At 44.5% G+C, this 27,522-nt stretch overlaps 3 protein-coding genes and 2 pseudogenes across 4 annotated transcripts; 4 read left to right on the plus strand and 1 right to left on the minus strand.

The window, feature by feature from the left end:
- Window positions 1–1,589: 1,589 nt before the first annotated feature.
- LOC125518093 (putative disease resistance protein RGA1) lies at window positions 1,590–4,845 on the plus strand (annotated as a pseudogene).
- Window positions 4,767–5,928, plus strand: LOC147956936 (uncharacterized). The gene has a single exon (XM_087531513.1). The coding sequence runs from the start codon at window positions 4,993–4,995 to the stop codon at window positions 5,926–5,928; it is 936 nt and encodes a 311-aa protein (XP_087387639.1). The 5' UTR covers window positions 4,767–4,992.
- Window positions 5,929–12,202: 6,274 nt separating this feature from the next.
- Window positions 12,203–13,825, plus strand: LOC125520659 (putative carbohydrate esterase At4g34215). The gene is made up of 2 exons (XM_048685622.2): window positions 12,203–13,094; window positions 13,209–13,825. The coding sequence occupies exons 1-2, from the start codon at window positions 12,456–12,458 to the stop codon at window positions 13,416–13,418; spliced, it is 849 nt and encodes a 282-aa protein (XP_048541579.1). The 5' UTR covers window positions 12,203–12,455; the 3' UTR covers window positions 13,419–13,825.
- An 8,030-nt stretch (window positions 13,826–21,855) lies between these two features.
- Window positions 21,856–22,446, plus strand: LOC147956937 (uncharacterized). Its single transcript, XM_087537123.1, has one exon. It carries the CDS (start codon window positions 21,870–21,872, stop codon window positions 22,440–22,442), a length of 573 nt encoding a protein of 190 aa, XP_087393249.1. The 5' UTR covers window positions 21,856–21,869; the 3' UTR covers window positions 22,443–22,446.
- Window positions 22,447–23,411: 965 nt separating this feature from the next.
- On the minus strand, window positions 23,412–26,889 carry LOC125525573 (MLO-like protein 1; annotated as a pseudogene). The gene is made up of 14 exons (XR_015611794.1): window positions 26,715–26,889; window positions 26,325–26,611; window positions 26,020–26,099; window positions 25,695–25,731; window positions 25,545–25,596; window positions 25,344–25,435; window positions 25,172–25,246; window positions 24,983–25,071; window positions 24,821–24,870; window positions 24,643–24,683; window positions 24,284–24,493; window positions 24,043–24,110; window positions 23,889–23,949; window positions 23,412–23,676 (listed from the first exon to the last, which is right to left on the minus strand). The product of XR_015611794.1 is annotated as an MLO-like protein 1 (transcript).
- Window positions 26,890–27,522: the final 633 nt, after the last annotated feature.

Genomic DNA, 27,522 nt, shown 5'->3' on the forward strand with positions numbered 1-27,522 from the left:
CACGGGCAGACACTCGAAAGGCACCAAACAAGGCTTTAACTGTAGACGGGGGTTCAAAATTTAAGGCTGGTCCACCTGTTTGTCATCGCAGGTCGGCAAATAATGCCCATGGCCATTGCTTTTGTGGATGTCCTGAGAAATACTATAGGAAATTGCTTGATAAATATGAAGGCACATATAGGAATCATGTGCTGGAAGGAAAAAATAATGGCAATCCAAAGGTTCAAATTTGTGATGCTTTGGTAACTGAAGAAAAATTTGTAAATTCATTAAAGGAAACAAGAGAAGTAATCGATGGATTTGTGAATTTTGTCCTTAAGACCATGATCTCTGACTGGAAATCACAGAAGAAGTTCGACAGCTTGATCATTGATCTGCCAACTGTGGTATGCACACTTCCCTTTACTAGTAATGCTGCACGTGCAATGCACGTGTTAGCAGTATCCTAAGATGAATATGTGTAGAAAAAATTAAATGAACATTCCAAGAAACATGTACTCCCCATATCTTTACTAAAAATTACTTTTTCTCGAGCTTTGGATAATATCTCCAGCTCATTCATGCAACAACAGACCCATCATTCTTTATGAACTTGCTACCTTTCTCAGTTATAACTAGACTTTTAGTAGTGGCCCTTTGTCCTCACTAAATTGTTGAAAGTTTTAGTAGTTTCATCTAGTACACCTTTCTCTTCCACTCTGTAGGTGTCCAACGTTCCATCAAAAAACTTTCTCTGATTTAGCCACTATAGCAACCCATTCATTTTTTTATTTCTATTTGTTGAACCCAGTCAAAACTTTTAATGGCCTTGGAATCTGCTTCCATTGGTGGCGACAGAGCACCAGACTTCCGTGAGGAAGGGACCGAGCGGCGACCAAGAAGCAGCGTTACCGTTTGGTGGGGGTGGGGAGGTGTTGGGTAGCAGTTAGTTTTGGTCAGATTACAATTATAATTAGAAAGAGGTAGTGACATGTGGGTAATTAGTGTGTAAACGCGTTTGATCAGTTGAAATGATTTGGAGCATTGGATCAATGTGATTGGATGGTTGAGATGTATTTGGTTCTCCGCTTATCATGCTTTTATGGGGGTAGTAGATAACAATTTGCTGTGCTAATAAAGACTAGCTGATTTTTCATTTTGACACCAAAACAGGTGAAGATTCTTGATGGCAAATGTGCAGATGGGTTCATTGATGACTATCTTAGGAAAGAAGTAGCATAAATAAAACTTCTCGAGAGGGTAAATGCTGGCTTAAGGAAATGATTCCATTTCGAGTGAAAATGATCCACTCATTTAACTGAAATATTGTTTTGCAGATTTATATTTTGCTGAATAATCATACTCACTAGGTTTTATGCATCTTGTCTCTATTTGATCTGAAACTATTTCTCTTTTGCCCAACATTGAGTCGCTTGCTACGGCGAGAGCAACATGGAAAAGTCATACAAAATGTGGTTGGTGCACTATCTAATTCTAAGTTATGCTTCATAAAAGATTCAATTAATTTCTGGCCAACTAATTTAGTTCATATGTATTTGAATTAACAGGTTGATAGGTTACAAAGTTCCCTAGTGAGGTTAAAGTAACTTTGTGTTCTGGTCATTGGCCAAAATAGGTTTATTCCCGTGCTTGATGATGTATGGAATGAAGATGAAAGTAAGTGGGTGGATGTCCTGAAGCCACTTTTGTGTTCTTGTTGGTGGACCAGGAAGTGTAATACTAGTCACAACTCGAAGAAAGTGGCCTCTATAATGCAGACCCTTCGACCCCATAAGATAGCATGTTTGAATGAACAAGATTCATGGGAAGTGTTTGCACAGAAAGTGTATAGCAATGACAAACGTATTGTCAACAAATGTAGGGGGCTGCCTCTTGCTCTTAAGACAATGGGCGGATTGGTGGGTTCATACACTAGTAGAAAACGGGCCTTTAGTCCCGGTTCTGGAACCGGGACTAAAGCCCAAAACCTTTAGTCCCGGTTCGCTTACGAATCGGGACTAAAGGGGCTCCATGTGGCCGCTGCCTGGAGCTCCACCTTTTTTAATTTTTTTTGATATTTTTTCACAATTTAATCTCTAATCTCTAATCACCCCTCATCATTCCGAATCGTCTAACTTCCCGTCCGGTCACCCATCCTCTCACTACTCCAGCTGAGCACGCTTGACTTCCGAGTTCTATTCCCACTCGTTTCCAGGTCTGCACTTGTTGTTTTCCTGACAATAGTAAGCTGTCAATCCTATTAACCCTTGGATTTGAACTTGAGCATGAAGTCACATGTTTCACCGTCTGAGTTTGAAACTATTATTCTTAAAACCAACAATTATTTAGTAACACTAATATTTCTTGAATAAGTAGTTTGACCAGAGTTTGACCAAAAATTCAAAAAAAACATAAATTTGAGGATAACTTTTTTTCCTTTCACAATTTGAGGATTCTACAAATTTGCAAAACGGCCTATGGCCGTCGAAATCAGAACAGGATTTTAGTGCTGAACATTTTGATATATTATACGTTTTTTCGACATCATATGCAAAAGTTATAGCCGTTTTACTTTTTCAAAACATTTTTTGCAAAACATGTCCAAATTTAAGTTTTTTAATTTTCCTAACTAGTAGATGTAGTAACATAACTACATCTTGAAGGATTTTAATTTTTGAAGTTTTTATCATTTTCTTTTGTTTTTTTCAAAACTGAAATGGCGATACATTGGGGGGGGCGGGGAGTTTGAACCCCTTTAGTCTGGGATGCTGTCCACCCAATCCTACTGTCGACTACATCTGCTAGCACCGTCCCAGCCAGAGTCACAACTAAGGTTAACCAAGCCAGAGTCACATTCTATTAAAGTGGCAAAAAGAATAACTTTTTAACTAAAAATAATTGAAAACAACAATTAAAGGACTATATAAGTAAAGCATTACTGTTTTAATTAAAATCCTAATTTAATTTATTCTAAAAATAACCAAATAAATCTTACTGTGACAACAATCTGACATGTGACTAGGAGCAAAAAGAATTAAATTAAAAACTATTTTTAAACTCAAATTATTCACAATCTATGGTTTTAAGCAAATTTGAAAAAATGGTATTTAAATCATTCAAATCTGAAAACTAATGGCACAAACAGAAACTAGAATTTTTTTTGAAGCTAATGCAAAAAGAATCACTCAAAAACTTCAAATATCCTAAAAGATATAAGCAATTTAAAAAAGAAACTAAAAACATTAAAAAATGGAAAACCAAACAAAAAAAATTCGAGAGACCCCTTTAGTCCCGGTTTGAGACACGGACCGGGACTAAAGGGCATCGCACCCTTTAGTCCCGGTTGGTGTCTCAAACCAGGACTAATGGTCTAATCTTTAGTCCCGGTTTGAGACACCAACCGGGACTAAAGGGCTTCGCACCCTTTCGTCCCGGTGAACCTGGACTAAAGGGCATCGCACCCTTTCGTCCCGGTGAACCTGGACTAAAGGTCCCATTTGAACCGGGACTAATGCCTTCCCAACGCCCTAGCCGCTCGAACCGGGACTAGTGCTCACATTAGTCCCGATTGCATTGAGCTAGGACCAAAGCCCTATTTTGTACTAGTGATATCAACAAGTACAAGAATGGAAGGCCATCGAAGAAAGTAATATTAGTGATAATGTTAGAGGGAAAGATGAAATCATGTACATCCTAAAGTTGAGCTACAAACACCTATCATATGAAATGAAGCAATGTTTTGCATTCTTAGCAGTTTTCCCCAAGGACTATGAGATGGATAAGGATGAGGCAAGTGGTTTTATTCAAGAGAAGGAAACAATGCATTTAACACGGAAAGGAGAATTTATTTTTTATGAGTTGGTTTAGAGGTCCTTCCTCAAAGATAAGCAGGAGTGCAAAGACAATTATGGTACAACAAGTTATGTGACTATTAACTGTAAGATGCATGATCTAGCAAAAGATGTCACGAATGAATGTGGTAGTATGGAAGAACTTACTCAGCAGAAAGCATCGTTAAAAGATGTCTGTCACATGCAAGTGACAGAGGCTGAATTGGAAATATTCAGCGGGTTATGCAAAGGTAGAACATACCCCCGCACTTTGTTATCTCCTTCGGAATACTACAAGGATTATGAAGTGTTGCTATAGGTATCGACATCACTAAGAGCATTGCATTGTCCCCCTCCTAAAATTATCATTCGCAAGGCCATAAATGCAAAACATTTACGGTGTCTTGACCTCTCTAGGTCTTACTTTGTTACATTGCCAAATTCAATATGTGTCTTGTGTAACTTGCAAACACTTAGGCTCATAGGTTATAATCTGCGGCAGTTGCCAGAAGGCATGGCAAGACTGAGAAAGCTCATCTATTTTTATCTTTCTCATTGCCATAGTCTCAAAAGTATGCCTCCAAACTTTGGTCTACTGAACAACCTTTACATATTAACAACACTTGTTGTGGATACTGGAGATGGCCTTGGAATTGAGCAACTCAAAAACTTGCAACACCTTAGTAATAGGTTGGAATTGTTGAATTTGAGCAAGATAAAGAGTGGGGAGAATGCAAAAGAAGCCAATCTCAGTTAGAAGCAAAGCCTAAGTGAGTTGTTGTTCTCTTGGGTCCAAGAAATAGATGATGGACATAAAGATATGGCTTGTAATAATGTAGAGGAAGTGCTTCAGGGTTTGGTACCTCACAGTAATATCCAAAAGTTGGACATACCTGGATATTGTGGCATGGAAATATCACAGTGGATGAGAAAGCCTCAAATGTTTAACTTCTTGAGATAACTCGAAATGTCTGACTGCCTATGGATATTGTGGCATAGAAATATCACAGTGGATGAGAAAGCCTCAAATGTTTAACTTCTTGAGATAACTCGAAATGTCTGACTGCCTAGAATGCAAGAGTATACCTGTAGTATGGTTCTCGGCCTCTCTAGAGATATTGTCCTTATGGAGGATGGGTAACCTGACCACATTATGTAATAACCTTGATATGGATACTGGAGGATGCATTACCCTCTGCAAATTTTCCCAAGGCTGAAGAGGATGTACTTGAATGAGCTACGAAGCCTCGAGATATGTGCAGAAAACAGTGTGGGACAGCCTTGTGATAGCATGGTAACGTTCCCGATGGTTGAAGTGCTAACAGTCAGAGATTGCCCCAAGCTTGCGAGTATTCCAGTGACCCCCACAGTCAATGAGTTGAAAATAGTTGGAGTACATAGTACTGCATATAGTTTAATTTTTATGAGGATCTATTTGGGCTCTTGGCCATTTCTCGCTAGGTTAACTCCTGGGTCTCCGGAAAACATAGCCATGTTGCCTCTAGACGCCCAGCAACACCAAAGTGAAAGTCCTCTTGAAAAACTTACGTATTTTGATCTGGAAGACCTTAACAGCTTGGACACAAGCTCCCCATTGTCTAGACCGCACTTTATGCCTTGGAAATGCTTTTCGCTCGTGGAAGAGCTGGAAATTGGTGGATGGAAAAGTCTTGTCTGCTGGCCAACAGAGGAGCTCCGGTGCTTGGATCAACTCCGCGTTCTGCGTATCAGATTTTGTGAGAACCTGGAGGGGTACACTTCATCGTCTAAGGAGACACTTCCGCTGTCCCTGGAGGAAATAGAGATCTTCTACAAAAGCATGGTGGCACTGCCTCCGAACCTTGGAAATCTGGCCAAGCTGAGGAGGCTCGATTTGATTCACTACACTGGCCTGAAAGCGCTGCCTAATGGGATGTGTGGCCTCACTTCTCTTAGGCAATTAGTGATTATTGACTGTCCAGCTCTGGAGGAATTCCCGCCCGGTCTTCTGCAACGGTTGCCAGCCCTCGAATTCTTAAAAATACATGAATGCCCTGAGTTGAAAGACGATGCAAAGAAGGTGGGGAGTATTTTCACTTGGTCTCCTCTATCCCATTTCCCACATGAAGACACTCATTAATGACGGCCGCATGGAAATCCAGAATAGATGCAAAGTAATCGGTATACGCATGAGTGCCCTGGTAAATAATCAATCTTCCTTGTGTCTAAATAATTTTTCTCACATTAAATTCGGTGAAAACATGTGAGGCAGCTGCAGGTGGGAATCTCTGAAAGCCTCCACGGCATGAAGGAGGCGGCCGCGATCTGGAGGGTGCAGAGGGGAAGGGAGGAAGCAATGGTCAAACTTTAAGAGGAAACTTCCGCTGCGCGGGCCGCGGCCTGAAGTAGCAGCCGTCCTTTTTGCTAGAGCACATGCCGACGGTAGGGGACGTGGAGGTGAGGGAACGAGATTTGCCTATGCCGACGGAGATGGAGTGAGAGCTGGATGGATGGACGCCATGGGCAGAGACCCAATAGACCAACCGGCAGCAAGAGGGTGGGTTTGAAGCTTCTATTGTTAAGCCATAACCTTAACAAACATCTTTTATTGTTATTCCTGGCAGTAGCTTCTGCCATTTTGTACCACATACCAATGTGTTTGCAAGCCATAACCTATTATTAAGCATCTTGCAAACATCTCGAAACATTTCAGTTCTTCGTTCCCATTTTTCTTCTTCTTGGCCATAGACGATTGAGTTACGAACATGAGGCTTCCCCCTTTTTGGCGAGAAAGCATGGGGCTGCATTGCAAAGAATTAATTTTTGCGTTTCTCCACCGAGCTTCTGGTGAGCTGGTTCCGATTCCAACAGAACATTGTAGCTTTGTGTGTACATGCATAACCAGTCTCTATTGTAAGAACAAGTCTTCTTTTGTCTGGTAGATAAGCTTAACACTTAATAGAGCGAATAATTTTTCTTCCGCATACAGCAATATGGTATCGTCCTGCTGTTGTGATGAGATTGTTCCAATTCATACAATGCCCATAACACTTAATAGGCCGGGACTTGCTCCCCTTTCCAAAAAAATCACCAAACTCTTTCGTGTGGAATCAATGATAGTGTAGACTAGTAGTACTAATCAGGTAGGCGCAAACACTGATAACTGGTTACTGGATTGCGATTATCATCAGAGCGTGGTGATGTACGCGTCGGGTAGCATCTTGCCGAGCCGGACCTTCGCCCTGGGTGGTGAGATGCATGATGTCGTTGGCGATGGGTAGCACCATGGCGTGCACATACTTGAGGTTTGGCAGCCGCACCACCCTCTGCTCCTTCCTCACCACATCCACCAACTTTCCCTGCCTTTGCCCCTGCCAAAATTCTTTTGCATTGGTAGGATCCACTGATAATATCGCGGAAGTAAATATTGTTGCTTCATCTCTACTACTTCCCTGTAACTGCATGCAAAATTGCCAATGACTTCAGGTTTGCAGAAGTTGGAATTCAGAAGGGAAACACGCATATATGCCTGAATTCTGACTCGACATGCTCTGTTTTCCTGCATGAATAAAAATAAATACTGAAATCGCTTAAACGACACTGGTGTTTACTCTGAAGCAAGCCATGAAAGAAATGGTTGGGCACATCAGATCCTGTGGATGATAACATGGATTGCTCAACGATGGCTCCATGTACCTGTGGCCTGGGATTTCTGAAAGCCTCCATGGACGGCATTATGGGAGGAAGCAGCTGTAGTGGACGAGCTGTAAGAGGAAGCTTCGCGACTCTTGCTGCTGCAGTGGCTGGGTGATCATTGCTAAGAAAAGTTTAGAGATAAATACACCCACGGTCACTGTAATTGCATCGAAAGCACGATACGGTCACCCAACTTTGAAATACGCTCGTTACAGTCATTGTATACGATGGGACGTGAAAATATGGTCACTGTAGCGCGTATGCGATGCGTACACGCAGTTTGACCACGTGTTGACCGCTCGTTGGGGACACGTGGCGAACATCGGAGGCGCGGCTGTGGAAATATGCAAAAAAGCCCTCAGGCATCACCACATCCCCCATTCATCCCTCCTCCACTCACATCGCCTGTTCGTCTTCGTCGTTGGAGAAAGGGGGGCGCTGCATAGGCGACGCCGCCCCGGCGATCATCGGCGGTAGAGCGGAGGCGATGGCCTGATTTCGTGCGTGGTTGAGGAGGCGCCACCACCGCGCGTGTTCTTCCCATGGGAGGCGGCGGCGATGTCCCCTATTCATCGTGCAGAAGGGTTGGCGGCCCCCGTGTACAGTAAGTCCCCTAAACTGAAGAATCCATCTTTTTTGGCACTTTGATGTTGAAAAACCCTCCTTTTCGGGGCGCATTGCTTTACTGCATGTGTTGTAGTTGGTAGATGGGCCGGATTCTGCTAGAGTTTTGGCATGGGATTTGGGGGTACGAGAATTGGGGCTGAGTGTTTTAGATGTTTATATAAATTGATGCTCATGTGGAGATGTCATGTCGATTCTGATGTATGTTGTATATGTGTTGGTGTGACAGGCCGCCAAAGCAGCAATTTCTCTGTGGAAATCAATCATGGTGGTTTTTTTGTTGGGCATGGAAGGATCCGTGCTTATGTTAATGGCCGTTCCATTTGGTATGATCATGTGGAGAAGGTTACTTGGTCACCAATTTTCATTGAAAGCCTAGTTGAGGAAATTGGCTATGAGATGGCAGGCAGGCTCAAGGTTTTCTACTATGTCCCCATCCTTACACCTAGTACTAATGGTCTGAGGGAACTGAGTGATGATGAGCAGACAGATAGAATAATGGTGTTTGTTGATATTGGGCACCACTTTCTTTAGCATCTACCTGGATCATGATGAAAGCTTTCAGGCTAATCTAGATGAAGATGATGTTGTCCATAATCAAAGAGCAGAATTGCCTCCAGTCTTGAGCCGTGCAAAGAGAGTTCCCAGCAGTAGTGTACACACTGGAGAGGTCGAGGCAAAAACAGAGCATACAGAGGCAGGGCAGATGCAGAGCTAGAGACAGGGGCACCCATTCCTCTCCAGGTTATATTCCCTGATGTTGATGCAGCAGATGAGAATGTGAATCAGTTTGAGTTTGTGAGGAGGCCATCAACACAACAAGGTGTGGGTAATCAGATGGAGAAAGCAGAGCCAGTTGTAGTGCAACAACCCAGTCATCACAATGATAATGAAATGCAAGCAGAGGATGGTGTTGGAAGCACATCAATGAGGAGGAGTGCTAGGCAGACCAAAATCAATTATGCAATGGACGAAGATGATGCAGCTAGTGACACAGATGATGAGGATTATGACCCTGGTCTAATTGTGGATAGTGACAATGAGATTGGCAATGATGATGATGACTTGTATGCAGATAATGTAGATGAGGATGAACCAGAACAGAAACAGGAGAACAAATCAAATGAGAGAGGAAAGCAAAAAGGAAATCAATTCCAAACTAAAGCTCAAGACAGAGGCAAACAGAAGTATAATAAAGATGAAGACTTGTCTGAAGTTGAAGATTTGTGGGCACCTGATTCAGATGATGAAGAGATGCACTTGAAGTTCAAAACTTTCAGACCAGAGGATCTACACAGGCCAAAATTCCATGTAGGCCAAGTCTTTGAGAGTGTAGAACTACTGAGGACATCAATTAAAGAGTACTCCTGCCAGAACAAAGTTGATATCAAGCTGCCTGTCAATGATAGGAAAAGAGTTAAAGCCAAGTGTGATGATGAATGCACATGGTATTTATGGGCATCATTTGACAACAGGACCAAGGCATTCATGGTGAAGAGATATGTGCATGAGCACACATGCAGCAAGAAGTGAAAGATTAGGGCTTTCACATCTAAATTCCTAGCACGGAAGTACTTAGAGAGCTTTAGGGATGATCAAGATATGAACTTGATGAATTTCTCTAGGGTTGTTCAGAAGGAATGGCACATGACACCTGGTAGGATGAAACTCCAGAGGGCAAGGAGAATGGCTATGAAAATAATTTAAGGTGATGAAGAAGGGCAGTATGAAGGAGGAGATCCACTTCCTCCCTCCCCCCAGCCCTAGCCACATCCAACTTCCTCCCTCTCTGCATCACCATCCCGGGTCCATCCACCTCTCTCCCGCCTTGCCTCACTCTTCCCATGTCATCCGGCCTCTGCATGGCCCGGCAAAAGAAGACGACGTATGCTATGCTCACGCTGGAGCGCCGGTTTCAGATTGAGGAGGAGATCCGGGAGAGGCGTGCCACCCGCATCGCAGCCGGCCTGCCTGTGGACTCGTCAGAGCCGGAGGAAGAGGAAGAGGAGCAGTCGCCGTTCCAATGGAGGTGGCGGATCTGGAGGAGGACAAGGCTGAGCAGCCGGAGGAGGAACTGTTGCCGGCTGCGGGCTTCGACATGGAGGACACAATGGCGGAGGTCGCGGTCGCCCAAGCGGCAAAGATGGCGGAGCAGCATGCCATCCTGGAGTCCATCCAGGAAGAGGCCTATGTCGAGGCGAACCAGCAGTTTATCCGGCAGGAACGGGCAGTGACCGACGTGGTGCATGTACCTGCAGGTGGAAATCTCTGAAAGCCTCCACGGCATGAAGGAGGCAGTCGCGATCTGGAGGGCGCAGAGAGGGAGGGACGAAGCAATGGTCGAACTTTAAGAGGAAAGTTCCGCTGCGCGGGCCGCGGCCTGAAGTAGCAGCCGTCCTTTTTGCCAGAGCACATGCCGAGAGTGGCGCTTTGACGGTGGGGGACATGGACGAGAGGGAACAAGATTTGCCTGTGCCGACGGAGATGGAGTGAGAGCTGGATGGATAGACGCCGTGGGCAGAGACCCAATAGACCAACCGGCAGCAAGAGGGTGGGTTTGAAGCTTCTATTGTTAAGCCACAATCTTAACCAACATCTTTTATTGTTATTCCTGGCAGTAGCTTCTGCCATTTTGTACCACATACCAATATGTTTGCAAGCCATAACCTTGTATTATTAAGCATCTTGCAAACATCTCGAAACATTTCAGTTCTTTGTTCCCATTTTTCTTCTTCTTGGCCACAGACGGCTGAGTTACGAACATGAGGCTTCCCCCTTTTTGGCGAGAAAGCATGGGGCTGCATTGCAAAGAATTAATTTTCGCGTTTCTCCACCAAGCTTCTGGTGAGCTGGTTCCGATTCCAACAGAACATTGTAGCTTTGTGTGTACATACATAACCAGTCTCTGTTGTAAGAACAAGTCTTCTTTTGTCTGGTAGATAAGCTTAACACTTAATAGAGCGAATAATTTTTCTTCCGCACACAGCAATATGGTATCGTCCTGCTGCTGTGATGAGATTGTTCCAATTCATACAATGCCCATAACAATGTCACCAATAATCTGAGCTTATGTTTGCTCCTTCCGTTCAGTTGGAGACCTGACCATACTACAAGTACTACTACAGAGTAAATCAGCTTTATTCATCTGTTGTACACGACTGTACTTGCAGAGGCCGGGACTTGCTCCCCTTTTCAAAAAAATCACCAAACTCTTTCGTGTGGAATCAATGATAGTGTAGACTAGTAGTACTAATCAGGTAGGCGCACACACTGATAACTGGTTACTGGATTGCTATTATCATCAGAGCGTGGCGATGTATGCATCGGTAGCATCTTGCCGAGCCGGACCTGCGCCCTGGGTGGTGAGATGCATGATGTCGTTGGCGATGGGGAGCACCATGGCGTCCACATACTTGAGGTTTGGCAGCCGCACCACCCTCTGCTCCTTCCTCACCACATCCACCAACTTCCCCTGCCTTTGCCGCTGCCAAAACTCTTTTGCATTGGTAGGATCCACTGATAATATCGCGGAAGTAAATATTGTTGCTTCATCTCTACTACTTCCCTGTAACTGCTTAGTGTTAAGCTTTTGACTGTACATGTGCGTACATGTGCGGGGGAGTTCTGAACATTTGCTACTAACTGACAGCAGACACATCCAATTCTGGTTTGCAGCAGATTGCCAATGCAAACTTGCCAATGACTTCCGGTTTGCAGAAGTTGGAATTAGGACACGCTTTCAAGACCATGGCTGGGGCAGAGGAAGGGGAACACGCATATATGTCTGAATTCTGACTCGGCGTGCTCTGTTTTCCTGCATGAATAAAAATAAATACTAAAATCGCGACTGTAAATGCTCTTACTTCTTACTTTGTAGTAAAAAGCATCCTTGGATGTAAGATTATATTCTACTGATTCACCCACAGGGTGCCGTTACTCTTTGCTTGTCTGGCTTTTCACAGCATTGCCTTTTGGTTCCTCCGACGCCAGTACTAGTCTTTTTAGGTCCAAAAAAACAATGCACCGTGGTACTAGTCATGTGCTCTTGTGCAGTGGAGTCCAAGCTCGGACAGCTCATTTGACGCCTGTTTCGAGCCATGCGCGGTTGCCCGTGACAGACACACATGCCGCTGCCGCTGCCAGTCCCTCGCCCCCAGACAAGAAAGCTAGAGGACAGCATCACACACCGCCGCACGCCATGGCGGATTGGCCATTGTCCCTTGCCGTACCATTTCTATATCATACCATCTCCCCACGATTGGATCCAGGCATCCAGTACTGCCAGGCACCCAGTGAGCAGAGCAGCTCGTCGAGCGAGCCCCCGTCACCTTGGGCCTTGCCGGGACAATGGAGCCAGCGGCGGCGACGATGCTCTCACGACCGCGAGTGTTGCCCATTCTGCTGGCCGTGTTCGCGCTGCTCGCGGCGGCCGTGACGGTGAGCGCGCGCGGGGGCGCGGAGAGGGCGCCGACGCTGGTGTTCATCCTGGCGGGGCAGTCCAACATGGGCGGCCGGGGCGGCGCCACGGTCGGCAACCGCTGGGACGGCGTGGTGCCGCCCGAGTGCGCGCCGTCCCCGCGGACGCTGCGCCTCTCCCCGTCCCTCCGCTGGGAGGAGGCCCGCGAGCCGCTGCACGCCGGCGTGGACGCCGGCAACGTGGTGGGCGTGGGCCCCGGGATGCCGTTCGCGCACGCGCTGCTCCGCTCCCCGGCCTGCCCGCGCGGCGCCGTCGTGGGCCTCGTCCCCTGCGCGCAGGGCGGCACCCCCATCGCCAACTGGTCCCGCGGCACCGAGATGTACGAGCGCATGGTCACCCGCGCCCGCGTCGCCGGCGCCGGGACGGGGAGGATTGCGGCGTTGCTGTGGTTCCAGGGGGAGGCCGACACCCTACGGCGCGAGGACGCGCTGGCCTACGCCGGCAGGATGGAGGCGTTTGTGCGGGACGTCCGCCGCGACCTCGCCTTGCCCAACCTCCTCGTCATCCAGGTCCGTCCGTCTGTCTGTCGCCACAGTAGCTACACCCATGGATGATGGATCCCCTGCTCCGACTCCATTAATCTCAACTCTGAGAGTGAATCCGTCCATGATCTGTTGGAGCAGGTTGGGATCGCGACGGCGCAGTGGCAGGGGAATAAGCAGGGGAAGTGGCTCGATTTGGTGCGGAAGCAGCAGAGGGCGGTGCGGGTGGCGAACCTCAAGTACGTGGACGCCATGGGGCTCCCCCTCGCCAACGACATCACGCACCTCACCACGCAGGCCCAGGTCCGGCTCGGCAAGATGCTCGCCGACGCATACATCGCCACGCTCTGACGATGATCCAGTACACTGGACTACTATCATTGATTCCAGCCCCATGGTTTGGTGAAGTTTGGTTGTGGATAGCAGATGAATAAATCTGCTTCAGTCTGTAGTAGCAGTAGGATACTTGATGTGAGGCTCCCAAAGGTGGGGCAGACACGGGCTCATATTATTGCTGCCATTAATTTCTAAGGGGACTGTAGGAGTTGGAACAATCTCATCATCAGCGGAGTATAAGTAGGGCTGCGGGGGTTAAGTTTATCTGCTTGAATAGAAGGCTTGTTGTTACAGCACAAACCGATTATCTACACACACACACACACACAATGCAGTGATGTACACATAGATTGGACTCGGAAGCGGTTCATAAGAATCTCCGTGGAGGAAGGCAAAAATAAATCATTTGCAATTCATGCTCATGTTTTCTCGCCAAAAAAAAGAGAGAAACCTCGTGTTTGTAACTAGCAGACGCATTGAAATTGGCAGGGAAAATGCGAAAATGCTCCACTTACAGACCGCAGTTACGGAAACTCTCATTCGGACAGACTTGGCAGAGTCTAGTTCATCACTCCCACCTGAATTTCTGGTGTGGGGCCTGTTGGATTAATTATGCATCTCTGGGATACCATTAGCAGGAACTGATTGCATCTAGATCACCTAAAAAGTATGAACAGAGAAGGTTTAGGGAATCTTTACATGTCACGGCAGTGGACATGATCGCCTGCTCGATGCAGGGGTGATGTAGTCGAGGTAGCAGTCCTCCTCAACGTCCTGATGCCCTCAGGACGCCATCGGCACTGCCCGAGGACAGCAGCGGCGGCTGGAGTAGGTCTTCCCGTTGCTGCAGCGCTCCCCACGATCGGATGGGGTGAGAGAATATCGGGAGGGGAATGAAACCGTACGAAAATTGTGATTGCGCAGGCTGCCAACCCTCTCCCGTACCCCCTTTTATGTAGCGCAGGCGACGGGGGACCTAAACCATCAGTTGGTTTGGGTGCCCCCGATCAGGGCGCCTTAGTTAGGAGAAAAAGCCCACGTACGTTGGTGCATGGGACCTTTTTCTTTAACGTTATCTTTCCCTTTTTTTCTGTTAGACTAATAGATCTAACTGGCCTGTTAAGCCGTCAGATCAAAACCAACATTCTCCCCCTTGATCGTTAGGCTTAACTTCATTCACCCATTCTACATAGGAATGATGTACCAAAGTGAGGTGTTACAACAGCTCGAAACGCCATGGAACCTCAACACTTATAGCACACCCGCCTATTTTGAAATGGAAAACATTTTGCTAATTGGGGAGTGGTTCATTTTAATGGTCCTCTTATTCTAGAATCATAAGGCTTCCAGTAGTCCCATGCCGGCAACATGCTCACGAAAAATACTGGGTAGTAAGCCTTTTGTTAGCGGATCCGCAAGCATATGATTCGTTCTTATGTGTTTAACATCAACTGTTTGATCCTGGATTCTATCTTTCACAACACGATACTTTATGTCAATGTGTCTGGCAGCATCACTTGACCTGTTATTACTCGTATAGAAAACTGCGGGTTCATTATCGCTGTATAATAAAATTGGTTTAGATATGCTGTCAACCACTTTAAGTCCGGGAATAAAATTCTTTAACCATACAGCCTGCCCGGTGGCCTCATAACATGCTACAAATTCTGCTTGCATCGTAGATCCAACAGTTAAGGTTTGTTTGAAGCTTTTCCACGATATAGCTCCTCCCGCGAGTGTGAATATATAACCTGATGTGGATCTCTTACTATCCACACACCCGGCAAAATCAGAGTCTGAATAACCAACAATTTCTAGGTTATCAGTTCTTTTATATGTAAGCATGAAATCCTTAGTTCCTTGCATATAACGCAAGACTTTCTTTGCGGCCTTCCAGTGGTCCGGTCCTGAATTTGATTGGTATCTGCCAAGCATCCCGGTTACAAAACATAAATCTGGGCGTGTACACACTTGAGCATACATGATGCTTCCGACAGCTGAAGCATAAGGAACCGACTTCATCTGATCAGTTTCACATTGGTTCCTCGGACATTGAAATGTCCCAAACTTATCGCCCTTGACTATAGGAGCAGGTGAGAGTGAGCACTTATGCATATTGAATTTTTTCAATACTCTCTCAAAGTATGCCTTTTGAGATAGTCCTAACGTTCCTCTGGACCTATCTCGATGAATCTCGATGCCGAGGACATACGAGGCTTCACCAAGATCTTTTATATCAAAACTGGATGACAGAAAATTCTTGGTCTCATGCAGCATATCCTTATCGCTACATGCCAACAATATGTCATCAACGTATAGGACTAAAAATGTGAACCTACTGCCTTTAAACTTAACGTATATGCAGGTGAGGGAAAGCAGTTTTAATATCCATTTGATGAACGAGAAGACCATGCGAGGCAGCTAGTGAAAGTAGAACTCGAATAGTGGTCAGTCGAGCCACAGGTGAGTAAGTATCAAAGAAGTCTTCACCTTCCTTTTGGGTATAACCCTTAGCCACGAGTCGAGCCTTGTACTTTTCAATAGTACCATCAGGCCTAAGCTTCTTCTTGAATACCCATTTGCATCCTATAGGTTTGCACCCATAAGGACGATCAGTTATCTCCCAAGTTTCATTTGCCAAGATGGAATCCATCTCGCTACGAACTGCCTCCTTCCAGTAGTCAGCATCTTCAGATGCATAGGCCCCTGAAATAGAACTGGGAGTGTCATCTATGAGATACACAAGAAAATCATCACCAAAGGACTTTGCAGTCCTCTGTCTCTTGCTCCTGGTAGGAACTTCATTGTTCTCCTTCACAGGACTTTCGAAGTGTTCCATCGAAATGGTAGGTTCGGTAATTATAACTGGTTCCTGATTCGATGAACTAGGCATCTCCTGATTAGATGAGGTAGCCATATCCTTCATGGGAAAGATATCTTCAAAGAAAGTCGCATCATTCGACTCCATGATCGTACCGACATGCATGTCAGGTACCTCAGATTTTACAACCAAGAATCTATAGCCAATGCTATGAAAAGCATAACCCAAGAAAACACAATCCACAGTCTTTGGTCCAAGGTTCCGCTTCTTTGGAATTGGAACATTGACTTTCGCCAAACAACCCCATGTTCGCAGATAAGAGAGTTTTAACCTTTTCTTCTCCCATTCCTCGAATGGAGTTATCTCTTTGTTCTTTGTGGGGACTCGGTTCAGGACATGCCATGCTGTCAATATCGCCTCCCCCCACCATGCCTTGGAGAGACCCGATGTGTCTAACATGGCGTTAACCAAATCAGTTAGAGTATGGTTCTTTCTTTCGGCCACCCCATTTTGACTGAGGTGAATAAGGAGGCGTCATCTCATGAATTATACCATGTTCCGCACAAAAAGCATCAAATTCATTGGAAAAATACTCTCCACCACGGTCAGACCTAAGCCTCTTGATTTTTCGATCAAGTTGGTTTTCCACTTCGGCTTTATAGATCTTGAAAAAGTTCAAAGCCTCATCCTTAGACTTCAGAAGATACACATGGCAATATCTAGTGGAGTCATCAATTAACGTCATGAAATATTTCTTTCCACCTTTTGTCAACACACCATTCATTTCACATAGATCTGAATGTATGAGCTCTAGTGGTGCAAGATTTCTTATTTCCGCAGTCGTGTGAGACTTACGAGGTTGCTTAGCTTGCACACACACTTGACACTTAGATCCCTTGATGGTGGTGAAACTAGGGATTAAGTTCAACTTCGCTAGTCGCGACATGCAACCAAAGTTAACATGACAAAGACGTGAATGCCACACATTGGATTCACTATTGTTGCAAATATGATTAACAACTTTATTGCAAACGTCTGATAAGGATAAACGAAACAAGCCTCCTAACTCATAGCCTTTACCAACAAAGGTTCCATACTTGGATATTACAAATTTATTCGACTCAAAGACAAGCTTGTAGCCATCTCTACACAGAAGAGATCCGCTAACAAGATTTTTATTGACGGAGGGGACATAATGCAGGTTCTTCAGCCGCACGATCTTCCCCGAAGTAAACTTCAGATCGACCGTGCCAACACCACGAACAGAAGCACTTGAACCGTTGCCCATCAGCACGGTTGAAGTCCCTGCGGTCTGATAAGACGAAAACATGGAAATATCACCGCATACATGCACATTAGCACCCGTGTCAATCAACCAGTCAGGAGAATGACATACTGAAAGAATAATGGGAAATATACCATACCCAGCATCCTTCATGTCAGTGTCTCCAATGACAACATTAGCGGTCTTGCCGCCTTTCCCAGGATTACGCTTGTCATAGCGATTAGGGAAACTAGGAGCCCAATGATCAGGATCCCCACACACATGACAAGCACCTTTCTTCTTGCCATTCTTCTTCTTGAAGTTCGTGTGTTGCACAGCCTTGTTCTTCCCATCAAACTTTGCTTTACCATCAAACTTGCCCTTGTTCTTGAACTTGTGGGGCTGGAAGTTCTGCTTCTGTACCACATTGGCACTAGATCCTCCCTCAATACCTTGAGCACGTGTGTCCTTTGCTCTCGCCTTTTCTTCCACATCAAGAGTGCCAATGAGATCCGGGACGGAAAACTCCTGCCTCTTATGCTTCAGCAAGGTAGCAAAGTTCCTCCATGAAGGAGGAAGCTTAGTGATGATACCTCCGGCAACAAACTTGTCCGGTAGCATACAACTGAAGTGCTCAAGTTCTCTAGCAAATGACTGTATCTCATGAGCTTGCTCAACCACAGAGCGCTCTTCAGTCATCCTGTAATCATAGAATTGCTCCATGATGTACAGCTCAGTGCCAGCATCTGAGACCCCAAACTTGGCCTCGAGTGCATCCCACATATCTTTTCCATTATCAATTGACGCATAAGCATCAACTATGTTCTCACCAAGAACACTCAAGAGAGCAGCTTTAAACAGAGTATCCATTTTCTGAAAAGCTTGTGCCTGTTGAGCATCAAGCTCTCCTTCAGGTTTGCCAAGAGTGGCGTCATAGCAACTCATGGTTTGAAACCATAAGACTGCTCTCACGCGCCACCTCTTATAGTGGATACCCTCAAACATAGAAGGTCTCATGGAAGCAGCAAAACCACTTGGGGTAAATTGCCTATGATAAGGTTTTTGGATTGTTGGAAATATGAGCAATTTACCAAATGATTTTATTAACAGAAATACTAGATAAAGCATGACTAATATAACAGTGATAAAGCAAGTCATGCGATTTGACAAAGAGAAGGTAAATAGCAACTTCACATATGAACTGTAACTAAACACATCTAGATCAGACAGTATAGCAAGTTGCATATATGAAGTAGAACCTAACACATGTAGGGCAGAAACTAGAGCAAAGAACTGTGGCAGGACATCTAACAGAAAGAGCATAAATACGTACGGGACAGCAGCAGCAGAAGCACTGGACTTGGGGTCGACGTCCTCTCCAGCCATGTCGTCGATGTCGGGGAAGAAGTCGTCGTCGGGGAAGTAGTCGTCGGAGTCCGTGATGAAGGAGTCAGTAGTCGCGCGGAGCGCTCCCCAAAAACCTTATCACCCTTCTCCCGTACATGACTCAAAGAGGTGCGGTTTCGGAGGCCTACTATCCCGACCTGCGGTGCACGCCGCAAGACGGGATGGGGAAGATCATAGCAGTAGCGCAGTGCTCAGGAACTTGTGGCGAGAGGAGGAAGAGATTATGGTGCGTCTCTCTGAGAGGAGCGACCTCCCTTTTATAGGCGCAAGAGAAGGAGGTGAGAGGCTGCGCCGGGAGCTGAAGGGAACGCGGGAGATGAAACGAATAGTCAGCAGCCGAAGGGTGCAGCGTTCGTACTCAATATCCACTACAGCAAAAACTTTCCAGCTCCCAAGTGACCTTTCGTATACCCGTAGTGCGTGGCAAAAATTTAGATATCGGCTCGGCTCATTCCCGCAACGCGCGGCGCGGCGAGGCGGGCGGCGGAGGAGGAGCGCGCGTGGATATCCCTCTTGTTCTCATGCTCGTACAAATGGGGAAAGAACCTCCCTTATAAGGAGGTCCAACTCCCACTAAACTAGCAATGTGGGACTAAACTTTAGTAGTATCCCTTGCCTTGCACAAATGGGCTAAGTGGGCCTTTAGGATTTATTAGGAATTTCTGAAATAGTTATTGGGCTGCCCAAAATAGACTAAATTCCAGCAAGAACATGGCAGGACCTGCTACTTCCCAGCGATGGTTATCTAAGCCAAGCCGCACAATTAACTTGGGAATAGCTTACGCGTTACATCGGTAGAAATACTGTTCATGGTGGTATCATAAGAGCTAAAACTAAGATGGGCACTTACCAACACTTTTGTTATAAATGCAATTGACATTAACATACATGTTATGTTTTATCAAATATTTTGGTATTTTATTTGCATTTTTCTGATTTAGTAGTATGAATTAGTTATGAAGTTTCAAAGTGACGGTCAAAGGGAAAAATCACAAGACTGCCAAAGTGGGTTGGGCAAGACCACATGTTTTCAGAAACTAAAGGCAATCCTGACGAGGAGGACGCGCCTAAGGGTATAAAACCAATTATTCCTAAACAATATCACAGACGGTCAAGACAGGTGACAGGTCAGTGATGAGAATCCGTTTATGTTGGCACCCGGTTTTGGCATGAACCTGTTATGTCATCAGTTACGTTATTAGTGACCGGCAAAATGACTTATTTGGTAAGTATCTATTGGATTACCAAAGGAAACATAATTTTATTTGTTAAGTCACAAAGAGATGAGGCTAGCAAAATGGAATATGGGAACTTAGGTATGGTTGGAAGAAGTATTGACAGAACATTATGTTTAGAGTCAATTACACTGGTAGTGCTACAACTTGGCGCAAGCGGTCCCTTTAGTGCAACAAGTTATGGCGCACATTGAAGTGGTGCAAAAACTTGTCTTGGACGTGCAAATACGGTTGCTTATCCCGTTTGTATATGAAATGTGCGCTGACTAGGCATGTGGACCCTGCTGTCAGTGACTAGACTAAGGAGAAAGAGTGTGTGGCCTAATTTTCACAAAATAAACCTCGGAATTTTGATTTTAGAAAAAGATCCATGTAGACGTGGCATTCTTCACCTCAGTGACCAGTGGGTCCCACCTGTTAAAAATAAATAACAAAAAAGTAGGTGCCACCAGGATTCGAACCCAAAACCCAGGCCAAACCACTCCGCCATACATTTTCAACTGACTATAATATAATTGACATGGTGAATTGTAAAAAATATATAATTTTATATAATACAAATATTTCATAAGCTACAACTAAAAATATTGTTTCAATTATACAAGCATTTTAATAATTATATGCACATTTGTATAGTTCAATGTTTGTATAATTCAAAATATTCATATTCTAATATTTAAAATTTTGATTTGAATATGAAATCATGTATGTTATTTAAGTTAATACAGATACGCACATTTGTAATTAGAATGCTTGTATAAATAGCCCGCTATGGAAAATAGCAGTTGGCCCTTCAAAACATAGAGGTGGCCCTGTTGCGGGATGGTTCAGTTCACATCAAAGTTTTAAATAGCCCGCTATGGAAAATAGCAGCCAAAGCATTAGCGCACTATACTGTGCTATAGCGCGATAAATGGCACAAAAGGATGCTAAATGTCCTAACGTGATGCCCCTCCAAACACCATAGCGTCGAGACAACATGCTATTTAAAACTACATGGTTCAAATCGTAGGGAAGAAGACGATGAACAATGAATTGTGAGAGGAGGAAGGAAGCCATCCGTGGAAATCGACTGATCCAAATCGTTCAACACAATTTATGTCCGATGGTAAGTACCGCTCAACCAATGGTCACTAAACCATCTGGCATGGATGGTGAGCTATCTCAAAAAGAAAAAAAATGGTCACTAATGCACAAAACTATAACTAGGACCTAATAAAAGTCAATCTTTAATGGATGTGGCTAGGTTTCAGTCAACTGAGATTTAACCAAGTCTTAATCAAGTGACATAACATGTAAGAGAGAAAAAGAAAAAACAGAAAAGAAAAGAAAATATTATATAGATCTCAATGTAAATCGACCGAGACTTAACGAAGCCTTAGTCGACTGAGACTTGGCAAGACTGATTTTCTTGTGCTGAAAAATCCTCTTTTCGGATGAGTCACTGTAATCTAGCCGGATGACAGGATACACTAATGATCCAGAAATAGCACTGATTCATAATTCCATGCATCCCACGTAAATTCGCCCAACACATAAAGCATATGCATGCATGCCGCCGCTCGGCGCGCGGCACCACCACACGCAGCACGCCGACCCACCCAAGAAAAGCCACCGTCTTCACCGTGCTTGTCTCGCCGACGCCCTTTTTCTCCTTGGTCAACCTATTTAACTCCGCGGCGCCATGGCTCCTCCGAAAGGACCCCCCCCCCCCCCCCCCCCCCTCCCGGCGACGCGCCATGCGACACTCTGTCGGCATCATCGTCGTCCTCCTCCTCGCCGCGTCCGCCGTCGCGGCGGTCGCCGCCCAGGCTCCGGCTCCGGCGGCCTCCCAGAAGTCCGGTTCAGCGACAGCACCCCCAAAGGCCTCGGCAAAGGCTCCTGCTGCGGTCCCCGAAAAGAGCGCGAAAGCTTCAACGGCGGCGGCCGCAACGTCCACGGCTACACCCAAGGCTGCACCGCCCAAGGCGCCCGCGAAGGGGTCTGGCGCCGAGTCGCCGAGCAAAGGCGCCATGCCGTCCAAGGCCCCGGCCAGCTCGTCCGAAGCCGAAGCCGCCGAGTCTCCAGACGGCGGCGCCACCGACGAGGATGATTCATCCGCCGCGACGCCGTCCTCTTTGTCGTCGGACGATGACTCCGACGACTCCGACAGCCCGCCAGGGCCCGCCAGCTCGCCAGACTCAGACTCGCCAGCTGACTCGCCTGACCCCGCCGCAGACGACGAGGAGAGCGGCAGCGTCGGCGTGAGGAGTGGCGTGGTGGCTTCCGTCGTGGCCGTGGCCACCTCAGCCTCCGTCGTGCTTTTATTTTAGAACATCGTAGTGATGTCAAATGTACTACTTAGGTTGTAGACATAAACTTTTTTGGCAATTTGTACTCAGTTTTTGGTGAAATTTCAGGCGCGGGTGAGTAATTGTGGCAGTTAATTACTACTCAAATTAGGTTAGTTTCCTTCTCAAAAAAATTTAGGTACAGTTTCTTTGGTCTATGGTTGGTTTGTTCTTTTTTGTGTTTGATCAGTTGAATGCCTGGCATTGTTGCATAAAACAACAAACTTAACACTGGGGTCATTTTCTCTTCCTTGCCGCTGAGACTGAGACATATCAAAAAGAATGAGGATAATTTGGGCGACATAGCAGCAATGCATATGTGGATGCCGCATTGCCGCTGCTTCCAGATTCAGTGAGCAAAATTTCTATCCAGGCTGGCAGGCCACCGGAACCTAGTGCTGAGGCCTCGCCGGCCCTATCGTGTCTTCCCTCGAAATCGCAGGCTTTTCGCTTGCAATAGTAAGAAGAATGTGGAGAAGAAGATTCAGATGCTTTGATATATGTGTTCCCACATGGCACACTACGAGTTGCGTCTCACTTCAGGCTTTTTTTTTTTGCAGGAACCCTCACTTCAGGCTTGAGCCGAACAAAACCCTGCCACATAGAATTTTCTCCTGATCTAAGAAAAGTCTATTCGTGACTGGCAAAATACACGTGCCTTGCTAAAAAAAAACAAAGATACTGATTAAAATGTCCTACTATATATCATGTACATGTGTGTCGACATATTGTGTAAAACTCTAGGTGGCAACTTCTAAGCCTTCTTATCCCAGTAAAACATATAGACATACGAGATATAGTACCGAAACTCTCGTTGAAACAAAGTCAACCATGAAAGCGGATCATAAATTGGATCAATGGTTTGAGAGAGAGAAACATTTTGGAGCTTCAAAATTTTCACTAATAATGCTAACATTTCCGCTCATAGATACATGCATGTAGTGGTTGCTAGTGTGGACACATTCTTACCCTACTGGGGTCCTAAAGCCTATGTATGCAATTAAATTAGCCTAGCAGTCCCTTGCTCCACTGATGATCTTTCCGGCGTATTTGCCATTTCAAATGCGCCGCCATTTGCCTCATCAATTGGTGAACTATTTGCATCAATAGCTGCTCTGTTTGGGACTCTTGTGCTTCTCCTTGCCTTTTCGGCCCAGTTGACAAGGCCTTCATTCACATTCCCATCAATTATAGATTTTTTGAATGAATTCCCCATCTGCAATAATAGCGAGAAGAAAATTAATAAGATTGCACATCAAAAGGTCGTACTTAGATCGTTTCAGTAAATACCTATATTGTGGCATTTAATTGTCGAAAAGAATTCTATATTACTCAGGCATTAACTAATCATACTTCAAATTAAAGTGTGCATTAACGAAAATCCTAATGAGGAGCTACAATCATATCCATCTAATTAAGCGAACTTACTTGAGAGACGATGGCGTAGAGCGGTAGGGTACTATAGCCGCATATGAATTGGCTAATGACACTAAAAAGAAAAGAACAGAAAAGAGTGATGAGTATGCTGCTTTTCTCAAGGCGTGCCGAAATATTATTGCACGATAGCGTTTTTTCGTTGTACCTTATGACAACTCGAGTAATAACACATGCTGGTTTACCCATGCTACAGGATTTAAAGCCATATGTTACCTGCAAGGTTAATAAATGAAGAGTTAGTTCTAATTGTACTTATTACTAGATTGCAATTTAGGACCATCAAGTCCATATCTTATAATCTTGTAAATACATCATTTTTTATAATACTTTTATGAAATATAAATTAGTCTGTGTTGATGGTCGACGAATTAACATTTTGTTCTTACCAGGAGCCAAAAGAAAAATGCAATTTCGAATGCATTTTGGAAGAGGACGATGTGGATCAACAAAAGGACTAATTTAGGCCGATGGAACCAAAAGAAATCATCTGAAGGAGCTACCACTAATTCCCCACGAATTGTTGTATGCTTATGGGCAACCTCATAAGCTAGTTCCGTAATAATGTGCTCCATCTTACTTCCAACTACAAGTAGCATCTGCCAAAACCAATTCATAATTTCATGTCAAGGTTGTGCCTTTAACCGGATCCATACAAAAAAGAAAATAAAGTCCTGAAAAAATGTATAAACTAAATAAAATTTTGTGTTTTCATTTTTTTCATTGACAATATACTAGATTCACTTACAATGAATGGAACCACCGATATCCAAATGTAGACATACCATCCTACAATAACAGGCAACCATACAGTGAAGTTATATTTTCCATAAAGCAACAACAGATATTATTAAACTTAGCCGAAAATATATTAATACAATAATTGATGCTAAATATGTAAGTAGGACACAACATAAAATAGATACCTTGAACATTCAACAATAGGAATATCATCAGCATAGTCCAAAGGTACCAGATGCATTCGAAAAACATGACAATTAATTAGTTACTTCGTATACCGATAACTGATATAACCAATAGAAGAACATCATGCAATATATTGTGTGGTAGTAGCATTGACTATTTACCTAATACCAACAACCTTCTTGAAATCAACCTCCAATGCTCTAATCATGTAACTATAAAAGTTGAATTTTAGGTTCCCCCTACAATGTTTCTATGAAAGGGGGAGGAAAACATTTAAATCTCATCCACTAACAAGACATGCTCAAAAGTTTGAAATTGACTTCTATTTGATGACAACTATGTATGATTACCATGATGAAACCAAGTCGCATTGTTGTATAGTCCTCCTCGGTGACAGATCCATAAAATTGTTTGAAGAAGGAACGCTAAAATGACAATTGATTGTCTTATGCTTCAATTATAGTCAACAACAATTGCAATATACATTTTTATTGACGCTTTAAGTTCAAGAGAAAAAAATACCAGCCAACCAAATGTCTTCCATCGCTTTTTTTCACCTTTAAAGTGGTGTTGAATAAATTTGAATTCTTGAACATGCTTGATCATTCGAGGGGCTGCAAGTTACGACCAAACATTCATAATGAAATAATATGACATAACCTTGTAATCAGGAAAATCTGTGAACTCATCACTCATCAAATTTGAAATTTGTCTGAATCTTACCACTATCATCATTTCTTTGGATTTTGGTCTCCCAATTTCGCCACTTTCTCTTCTGGACAACCAGCAACATTTTTTTTAGTATAAGCATGATAGGTTAAGTACTTGTTAGTACTACTAAGAAACATCTAGTTTGAGTTTTCTAATTGGTACCTGCGCAATTCCTAGAAGAACCGTAATAGCACTAAGGCCTCATTCGTTTTGGAGGATTTTCGTAGGAAAAACATAGGAACATGGATTTTGGAGGAAAATTTCCTATATATGCATTCGGTTTGTAGGAAATGCGTACAGGAATTTCGTAGGAATACTACTCATTTCCTATGTTTTTGGAGGAAACTACACATCCACTCAAAGCTCATTTTGCACGTAGGAACGAAGCAAGTCAATTCCTTAGAATGGCAAGTGTCATCCTATCAAATTCCTATACTACTCCTAGTTCCTATGTTTTGATTTCCTCCAAACCGAATGAGCCTTAAAAAGGAAATGAGTGACCGCCAACACGAAGATAAATATGTGTAACTGATGAATAGCTTCAGTTGAAAGTATTGGAACTTTGCCCTACATGCCAAGTAAACATGGAATAAACCAATAGATAAAAATAAGGGGGAAGAGAAGAAAGGTGGAAACTGAATATCAAATAACGCGTCAAAAAACTGATTATCAAATACAAAATACCAAATATTTTGAGCCGAGGAGAAGTCCACACTTGGAAAAGAAAACGGAAAACAGGAGTAGCAAAGACCAAATCAAGAGCCTCCACTGCCAATTATTTGAAGCTAGTACCTTCTTGAGGCAGTATTCGTCGGAGGCGCCTCCTCCAGCCAGGAGCCGCCTGGCCCCGCCCATGACGCCGGTGAACACAGCATCGGCAAAGTGCTCAGTCTTGCGCGGCCGGCGCGGCGGCGGCTTGCAGGGAAGCATGTGGCGCATGGCGCTCCGGCGGACGCATACCTTCCCCGGGGGGCCTGGAACACGTTGAGCAGCAGCGATATGAACCCCAGTAGCATCAGCTCCTCCTTCACCTTCAGGAGGGCCTCATGCAGCGGCTTCTTTCGGCTCTTCTTCAACCTCTGCGTGAAAATGAAACAATAGTCAGCTAGTGATGGATTGTACTTTGTGCACGCAGCTAATTCATGAAGGTCTCATAGTGGACGCACTCAAGCATGCACGTACCTTGCCTAGGCGGTGGAGCAAGCGTTCGAAGAGCAGGGAGATGATGACGATGATGGAGCAGACTGACGCGACGATCCATGTCGGCGTGAACTCGAGCGGCTTGGCTTTGCCTCCTCCGCCGGCCATGGCGCCCAATCGGCCCCAAAGGATAAGGGTACTATGCCTGCAGCAATGTCAGAACGGCTGGAGTTCATCCGAATGATGTGGCAAACAAGTTTTTTCTTGGTCAATTTATATAGAGATGAATAAACTAACATACATGGAACATGGTCGTCAAACATTCAGAATGGTCTTACAAATTGACTTGGCACGTTTTTAGGGTATTATCCAAACTAATTCGCCCCCTCAAAGACCAAAAAACAGGAGAAAGAAAAATCATGATCATTCTATTTTTACCTTTTTAGGAACCTCCCATACGATCATCTAATTTAGAGGCTGCCGGTTTCAGTTTCAGTTTCAAAAAATATTTCAGCCATATAACAAAGCTAACTTCAATAGTTCACTCAACGTTGGTTTTCGTTTCAGCACTTCAATTCGCTTGAAATACAATCAAATGTTTGAAATTTCAGAATAGTATTAAGAAAATTGTGTACCGCTGTAATGAGTGAACTGTTGACTATTGTGTGCCCAACGTAGTAGTATACCTACCGAAATAGCTGAATTTTCGTTGAAAGTGAACCAACACTACTATCCATGAACGGGAAACTTGGAACTCAAATAATAGTCTCTTTTGTGCGAAAAGAAAAATTGTCTACTTTGGGCTGTTCTGTTACTGGAAAACAGTAGAACACGGTCAAAGTTTGGTAAT

This window comes from Triticum urartu, chromosome 7A (genome assembly GCF_056163025.1).
Source record: "Triticum urartu cultivar PI428250 chromosome 7A, HENAU_Tu73, whole genome shotgun sequence".
In the NCBI taxonomy this organism is placed as follows: domain Eukaryota; kingdom Viridiplantae; phylum Streptophyta; class Magnoliopsida; order Poales; family Poaceae; genus Triticum; species Triticum urartu.